The sequence below is a fragment of the Rhinoderma darwinii genome, unplaced genomic scaffold (genome assembly GCF_050947455.1).
Source record: "Rhinoderma darwinii isolate aRhiDar2 unplaced genomic scaffold, aRhiDar2.hap1 Scaffold_38, whole genome shotgun sequence".
NCBI lineage: Eukaryota > Metazoa > Chordata > Amphibia > Anura > Rhinodermatidae > Rhinoderma > Rhinoderma darwinii.
In genome coordinates, this window is record NW_027463486.1 from 236,839 (window position 1) to 246,206 (window position 9,368).

Sequence of the window (9,368 nt, forward strand, 5' to 3'; positions counted from 1 at the left end):
TCCTACTTCCAATAATTTCTGCAAAAAACCTGTGGGGTCAAAATGCTCACTATACCCCTAGATAATTTCCTCAAGGGGTGTAGTTTCCAAAATGGGGTCACTTGTGGGCGGTTTCCACTGTTTTGGCACCGCAAGAGTCCTTCAAACCGGATATGGTGCCTAAAATATATTGTAATAAAAACAAGGCCCCAAAATCCTCAAGGTGCTCCTTTGCTTCGGAGGCCGGTGCTTCAGTCCATGAGCACGCTAGGGCGACATGTGGGATATTTCTAAAAACTGCAGAATCTGGGCAATAAATATTGAGTTGCATTTTTCTGGTGAAACTTTCTGTGTTACACAAAAAATGGATTCAAAATGAATTTCTGCAAAAAAAAACGAAATTTATAAATTTCCCCTCTATATTGCTTTCATTCCTGTGAAACGTCTAAAGGGTTAAAACACTTTCTGAATGCTGTTTTGAATACTTTGAGGGGTGCAGTTTTTAAAATGGGGTGACTTTTTGGGTGTTTCTAATATATAAGGCCCTCAAAGCCACTTCAGAACTGAACTGGCCCCTGTAAAAATAGCCTTTTGAAATTTTCTTGAAAATGTGAGAAATTGCTGCTAAAGTTCTAAGCCTTGTAACGTCCTAGAAAAATAAAAGGATGTTCAAAAAACGATGCCAAACTAAAGTAGACACATGGGGGATGTTAATTAGCAACAATTTTGTGTGTTATAACTGCCTGTCTTACAAGCAGATACATTTAAATTGATAAAAATGCTATTTTTTGCAATTTTTCACTATATTTTGGTGTTTTTCACAATTAAATACTGAATGTATCGGGCAAATTTTGCCAGTAACATAAAGTCCAATGTGTCACGAGAAAACAATCTCAGAATCGCTTGGATAGGTACAAGCATTCCGACGTTATTACCACATAAAGTGAAACATGTCAGATTTGAAAAATGAGGCTTGGTCAGGAAGGTCAAAAGTGGCTAAAGAGGGAAGGGGTTAAACCCTCCTGTTTTTCATATTCATTCTCATTGTCCAGCTACTTCACTTGGTGTTTCCATCAAATGGGACCTGAGTCCATTCACCGGTAAATGATCTTGAATATTACTTCAGGACATAGGGTATTGGTCGTCAAAACTTTTCGGCTTAGGTTTGTGATGAACAATCTTTTTGGTCTTCTTACATATCATTGGTACTAAATAAATGACTAGTTTAACAAGTATATATAATACTAATATAATGAGTAGTATGTGTAAAATCCCCTGTATTATTCCTGCAATCCATCCTCCTATACCCTTAAACCAATTTGCAGGGTTCAAGAATGAGAAGGTGTTTCCCCACCAGCTGTCCTCATTCTCTTTATGTTCCTTTAGCCATTTCTCTCTGAAGTCAGCTACTTTTGTTATGCTAGCTTTAATACGGAGGTTTCCTGCGGGATCAATATAATGACAACAGGCTGGTCCCACAATCTGACACATTCCTCCTTGAGAGGCAGTTAGGTAATCGAGTACTATGGTGTGTTGATTGGCTACCACGATCAATTGTCTTTGTATTATATTGGTGGCATTTAGTAAGTTGAGTATCTCAAATATTTGCTGATCCAGATAGTCTGTAGCCTCTACTAGTTTATCCCACATCTGCGTAATCATGGGATAGACTAACAGGGTGCTTATAATTGCATTTGCAGTTCCTATGCTCACCACATGGGGTCGTCCATCTGGCCGAGGCCTATTGTCTGCTTTCCTTTTATATAATGTGTGTCTGGGCACTGCATTAACATTTATATCTACATGTGGTATGATGAACGTGGCAGGTGTTAGATAAGCCAGTGTACATGTACCTGTAAAGTTACTTGGGAGCCATTTATACGCCTGGTGTTCGCATACGATATACATGTTCTTTGGTACTCCTACGACTGACCCGTTAAATAAGTTTGCCACCCATTTGGCTACCATGTTACCCTCTAGTGCAGAGGAGAAGGCTGTAATGTTGGTGGTATTGTTAACCTGTAATAGTAGGGCTTCCCTGATCATTTGTAAGGTGGTAGTTACGCAGGGGGGCATCTGACCTAACGTGGCATCAATTCCTACACACTGAGTATCGATGGAACTGGTACCATTGCATTCTGTGTAGTTCATTAATGAAAAAGGTATTCTGCCGGATTTAATGTGTATACAGCTGCAGGATGAGAAGCTGGGATAACAGGCAAGGTCCACTCGCGCAGAAGCCCAAGGCGTCTGTGCCATCTTTAGGGGTGGACCACTCCTGTTAAACAACATCCACGGCTCTTCCATCCATGCAGCTACTGGCAATGGTACATTTTTATCCTTACTTTTCCCTGTCAGGGTAGTAATTACAGTGTTGTTACACAGTTCTCTAATTTCATTCAAGGTGACAGGGATGGCAAGGTAGGGCATACTTTTGGAGTTAACAGGGCTATGAATACAAGTCCAACAATCAGTCAGGTTATCCTGGCCCTTCAAGGCCTGATATAAAACTTGGTGGTGCTTGATGAATGTATTGTCCCAATCGTCCTTATTTAGGTAAGGCGGCAGTGTGTTGACTAGCATCAGGTTCAGGAGTGTCACTACCAGGTACCACATCTTGGCTCACTATCTTCTTGTAGTGGCTAGCGTGTATCCAAGTGGCTCTTCCTTGGAGTTTTACTGAAGTAGCGGTCACCAGCTGCACTTGATGAGGTGCTGTATAGCGAGGCTGTAGGCTGGTGCGATCGTGGATCTTTACCACAACCCAATCTCCTGGTTGCAAGGAGTGGGTTCCTGCAAGAGAGTTAGGATCTGGAATAGAAGACAGTGTCAATTTGTGCACTCTTTCGAGTCGTTTATGTAAGGCCATCAGATATTGTGTCATCTTATCATAATTACTCTGCAATTGTTGGGGAAAATATAAACCAGTCTTTGGAGGACACCCAAAAAGAATCTCAAAAGGGGAGAGTTGATCCTTTCCCCTTGGGGTGCTTCTTACAGAAAACAGGGCCATAGGCAAGCATTTCGTCCATGGCAAGGAAGTCTCATCCATGGCTTTCTGAATTTTCAATTTCAATGTTCCATTTAACCTTTCCACTTTGCCGCTGCTCTGCGGATGGTATGGGGTATGAAATGCTTGCTCTATTACTAGGCTTTTTAAGATCTTCCCCAGTAACTCCTGAGTGAAATGTGTTCCTCTATCGCTTTCTATGGTCTCTGGGACACCAGACCTGCATACTATTTCATTTAGTAGCTTATCCCCTGTGCTAGCAGCATTTGCTTTTGATACTGGACAGGCTTCAGGCCATCCTGAAAACAAATCAGTACAGACTAGGACATATTTATATGGCCCCACCTGAGGTAGCTGTATGCAGTCCACCTGCAGTCCCTGAAAGGGGTAGTAGGACTTGGGTGTGTGTTTTGCTGGTGTTTTTACTACCTTTCCTGGGTTGTGCTGTGCACAGATCATGCCGCTTTGTACATATTACGCTGCAGCATGCTGGAATCCCGGGGCGTGCCAGGTTCTAAGTACTAATTGACTCATGGCTCCTTTAGAGCAGAGTGTCAGGCCATGCGCCAGGGCACACATCATGGGAAACAAGCTTTGGGGCAGGCATACATTACCCTTTACACGCCATAGCCCTCCTTCACCTTTAACAGCCCCCACCTCCTGCCACAGTTTATGCTCCGGGGTCGGTGCTTGGGTTTGGAGAGCACATAGCAATTCCTCCGTGACAGGGGCCACCTGTTGGACCGTGAGCACGGGGAGGGTAGCAGCGGCGGCTACTTTTGCTGCTTGGTCGGCCAGTGCATTGCCTTCTGACTGGCTATCATCATTGTGGGTGTGCGCTTGTACCTTTATTATTGTTACCTTTTTAGTCACCTGTAGGGACTCTAACAGTGATTTCACTGCGTCTGCATTTTTTATAGCTTTACCAGCTGAGGTTAGGAAACCTCTAGTTCTCCATATAGTTCCAAAGTCATGAGCTACTCCAAAAGCGTACCTGGAGTCTGTATATATATTCACACACAACACTTTACCCAACTTACACGCTTCAGTGAGTGCTCTTAGTTCCGTCTCCTGTGCAGAGATCCTGGAGGGTAGGGACTGTTGTATGACGGCCTTACCATTGTGGACTACCGCATACCCGGTGAGAAAATGTCCTTTGTCTTCACTCCAGTATCGTGATCCATCTACAAAACACTCAGCATCAGGGTTAGTGAGTGCAACATCAAATACATTAGACATGCCTTCTGCTTCCATCTCATCTAAACTTTGACAGTCATGTTTATCACTATCTTTATCACTATCCCCCTTTTGATCCATATTCAGCGGACGTAGGGTAGCTGGATTTAGGACCACACAATGTTTTATGGTAATGTTCGGGGAGAGAAGAGTGAGCTCAATCTCTGTGAGTCGTGCAACAGACAAATGCTTGGTTTTTACAGTGCTCATGATCTCATGTACGGCGGGGGGTACCTGTTTCCTGAGCGCATGTGTCAACAGAGACACAACACAAAAGCAAATATTGCAATAGACAAGTGGTGGAGTGTTTGGGGGACCACTTATCCAGCAGCTCTTTCATTGTACGGGTGACAATATCAGGGGAATTTGCTGCACCCTGGGGAAGCGCCATCCAGAACAATCTGGAGACAGAGGGATAGAGAAAAATACACAATTATCAGTTTCCTTCAGAATAAATTAGCAATGTCATTTATGCAGACCGTGCGAGTTGTATTTCATTTGAGGAAAAGAGAGCAGCAATTTACATCCTCCTAACATTCTCACACACTGCCCCCCCCCCCTGTTTTTCACAACTTCCTTCATTATTTTTTTTTGTAGAACTAAAAGCCCCAGCAAACCAAAATGCTGAAAGGCAACTAAGTCTCTGCTATATTTATAACAGCTAACTTTCATTATTTAAACCTTATAGATAAGGTAAGTTAAAACGTCAGTCTATTTACACAATCTTGTACTTCAATTCAATGTTCTAGGACTTTTTACACAATATTTTTACATATAATAATGATTTAAAGTTCAATTAATTCAGCTCTCAATCTGGATTGAGAAAAACATCTCACATCAAACAGTACACAATTTCATTTGCTCCTCAGACTAGTCTGCGACACAAACACTCTGTATACACGGACACACACACTGTATACACGGACACACACACTGTATACATGTCTACATCATACTTCTCGTCATAATCCACATTACTCACTACAATATACCTAGCTGTATTAGTCTTAGTCACTCTTATCATAATCTATGTTAATCTAATAGTTCTGCTTTTCCTGTCAGTTCATTGTCTTTTTACCAGCCGGCATTCTGTTCTATGAAAGTTTTTCATCTTGAACTATATAAACAACTTCCTTTTGATATTCCTGATCATTTTAACATTCTGTCAGAACCTTCTACCGCCTCCTATGATTGCCAATGCATTTAACGTACCATTACTTCCTATCTTCATTTGTCTAAACATTCTTTTACAGTTTTTGACCACTTCCTCACCTTCCTTCAAGCGTTCCACACAAACCCACTCCCATCATTTTAAACATCCTTTTGCAATCTTTCACAGCATTTTTTTCCTTTCAAACCTTCTACTATATTGCAGGCTGATATCCATGCCACCGGATCACACCGGTGGGCAGTCTTACTATCTCCTGAGCCCATTTCCTAGGGATCACAGTTCCTTTCCGCAAAAAGAACTGACCTTGTGAGGACCTTACTGTCCTTCACGTTCCAGTGGTTTACCACTTATATATATACTCCTTATATATATATACAATCTCCTACGCTGGGAGATTATTCCAAGCCCTTTTACTCAGGGACTTTGTGAGGACCTTACTGTCCTTCACTTTCTAGTGGTTTACCTCATATATACATTCCCTTATATATATGCAATCTCCTACGCTGGGAGATTATTCCAAGCCCTTTTACTCAGGGACTTTATATCAACTGGGCCGCAGTTGAGTTATTTACCACTTCAATATCACTGTTGCTAGTAGTAAGACTACAAATCCTAACACAATGCCTTCTGTACAATCTATATCAACCAACAAATCTCATACCATTCACACAGGAGTGGGTCTCATTCATAGGCATTTGAGTAAGGGTGTTTCTGGGACAGTGTGGTAATTATACTATTACAACACCTTTTTAGCGGGAGGTTGGAAGTTATACTACTTCAGAACCTTTGGTTCCTAGGTTGTTATTTTACAACGAGGAGAATGTTCCCGGGCTAGAAGGAATTTTCCAGTATTGGCCGCTATTGACGTAGTGGAGGCAGTTATCAGAGGGAACGACGGGGAATGGAACGACGGGGAATGCCCCGAGGCTATCAGGTCTTTCCGTCCACCAGTCAATTCATGGGGCGTCCTCAATACTCTATTATTACCTTCTTTTTACTATTCATACTTGTTTCTCTAATTTGGGTTTGACAGAGTACTTGACTGTAATGTATATTGGGACTATAACAGCCTTTCACAATTATTTCCTCTAACTTTTGTCCCACAGAATCTGTCTGAGCATGCAGATTAATAATGTATTTTTACAATTAAGCCTTCTACTGACCCTCTCGTTTCCACATGTACACAACAAACACACAGACTGCAGGAATTAGGTGTTAAATGCAGGTTTCTTGATACCAACATTATATACATTTGCCACTAAAATATGCTAAACAGTTCTATGAAGATAATGAATATACACAATAACTGAAATTATTAAAATATATATTCTATACTGACTACTATAAAGATACCATGGGCTCTTTGTTGCTTTCTAAAAGATGCTACAATCCATCTACTCCAATCTGCTTTGTCATTTGACTCTGTGATTCTGGATTTACAATCCCCTAGTAAGCTTACACCATTTTAACAGGTGCTTGCTCACCCATATGCCATACCTCAAAATTCATCTTCTCCTGTGGGGTCAGAGAAGCCTGCGGACGCCCTACTCTGTAATCTGGTGATCGGCCAGACCCTCGTTTGCCGTGACTGTTGCCCATAGCCCTGCTATGATGGAGGGGACTCATACCCTTCTCTCTCAGTTTTTATTTTCACTAACAAACACTATGGCTATTGGCTGTTAGGGAAAGTCCCACACTATGTATCTCGTACGTACCCATATACACTATCCAACTGAGCCAAATTACAACCAACTAAACAATAATCCCACAAAGGGTCTGCTCATTATATCATCTATATCAAACAATCTAAGACAGGTATCTTCTAAGCAGTATGACTTTTCATGAGGGAGACAAGCCATGTGCAGCTTCAGGACACGCGCACTTTTTGTCCTTCTGCTGCTCAGGCAATGGTTAATATATGTGCGTTTAAGTTGTAGTGCTCGCTGATACCAAAACACAACTCTAGGATAGTGTGCTGCCCATCCAAGATGGCCACAGCCGGGTGTATGAACTATCCCAACCTCACACTGCGCAACTGTACAAATGTTATACAAGTTTATCAACGCTCATACAATCATACCAGACCAACTCAACAAAGGACCTGACTCTTAGTGGAATCTCTGTGCGGGGACACAATTACCCAGAGTCTTACCGGATATTCTGGCAGAGTATTTGAAACAGGTATTGTAACAAAAAGTAGTTACTTACCGCGCGGTTTTGGTTTCAATGACTCTTCCAGATGTTCCGGACTAGCAGACGCTAGGAAACGTTCCTCCGAGAGATCCCGGGTTTTCGGCACCATTTAAACTGTCATGGAAGCCCCCTTCAGGTAGACTGTGTTTGTCAGAAGCAAAATGGACTTCCCTTCTTTGTTGAGTGGTGTTCAAATTAATGTCGGCCTTGAGAAATATATACGGGCCCTCTGTACATCAAATCAGGCACAGCAGTCATGATTGTCTGTCAGAATATCTCTCTGATTTATTGGCAAGCATAACACATATATATATAGGACAAAACCACAATTACTCAGCAAAACGTGGTCAAGCTGTTTGCTGAAATGTACAGATAAAGGCGGGGTCTGTCTAAGATGTCTGACCACCCAAGATAAGCTAAGCAGAGAAATGTTACACAAGTCACGCAATGTCAGATAAACATCGTCCTGACACGTAGGCATAAAAAGATATTACACATAGAATAATATGAAAATTAAATAATTGTTCATCCTTCCTTATTAATAGTGTGACTGTTCTTACAGAAGAGGTTCCATAGTGTGACTGATCTTACAGTAGAGGTTCCATAGTGTGACTGATCTTACAGTAGAGGGTCCATAGTGTGACTGCTCTTACAGTAGAGGCTCCATAGTGTGACTGCTCTTACAGTAGAGAGTTCCATAGTGTGACTGATCTTACAGTAGAGGCTCCATAGTGTGACTGATCTTACAGAAGAGGTTCCATAGTGTGACTGTTCTTACAGTAGAGGTTCCATAGTGTGACCGCTCTTACAGTAGAGGTTCCATAGTGTGACTGATCTTACAGTAGAGGTTCCATAGTGTGACTGCTCTTACAGTAGAGGGTCCATAGTGTGACTGCTCTTACAGTAGAGGTTCCATAGTGTGACTGCTCTTACAGTAGAGGCTCCATAGTGTGACTGCTCTTACAGTAGATGTTCCATAGTATGACTGCTCTTACAGTAGAGGTCCCATAGTGTGACTGCTCTTACAGTAGAGGTTCCATAGTGTGACAGTTCTTACAGTAGAGGTTCCATAGTGTGACTGCTCTTACAGTAGAGGTTCCATAGTGTGACTGCTCTTACAGTAGAGGTTCCGTAGTGTGACTGCTCTTACAGTAGAGGCTCCATAGTGTGACTGCTCTTACAGTAGAGGCTTCATAGTGTGACTGCTCTTACAGTAGAGGTTCCATAGTGTGACTGCTCTTACAGTAGAGATTCCATAGTGTGACTGCTCTTACAGTAGAGGTCCCATAGTGTGACTGCTCTTACAGTAGAGGTTCCATAGTGTGACAGTTCTTACAGTAGAGGTTCCATAGTGTGACTGATCTTACAGTAGAGGCTCCATAGTGTGACTGATCTTACAGTAGAGGGTCCATAGTGTGACTGCTCTTACAGTAGAGGTTCCATAGTGTGACTGCTCTTACAGTAGAGGGTCCATAGTGTGACTGATCTTACAGTAGAGGGTCCATAGTGTGACTGCTCTTACAGTAGAGGTTCCATAGTGTGACTGCTCTTACAGTAGAGGTTCCGTAGTGTGACTGCTCTTACAGTAGAGGCTCCATAGTGTGACTGCTCTTACAGTAGAGGCTTCATAGTGTGACTGCTCTTACAGTAGAGGTTCCATAGTGTGACTGCTCTTACAGTAGAGATTCCATAGTGTGACTGCTCTTACAGTAGAGGTCCCATAGTGTGACTGCTCTTACAGTAGAGGTTCCATAGTGTGACAGTTCTTACAGTAGAGGT

General features: G+C 42.2%; 1 protein-coding gene across 1 annotated transcript; it reads right to left on the reverse strand.

Moving 5' to 3' along the window:
• Window positions 1–997: 997 nt before the first annotated feature.
• On the reverse strand, window positions 998–2,546 carry LOC142707600 (uncharacterized). The gene has a single exon (XM_075848342.1). The coding sequence runs from the start codon at window positions 2,407–2,409 to the stop codon at window positions 1,102–1,104; it is 1,308 nt and encodes a 435-aa protein (XP_075704457.1). The 5' UTR covers window positions 2,410–2,546; the 3' UTR covers window positions 998–1,101.
• Window positions 2,547–9,368: the final 6,822 nt, after the last annotated feature.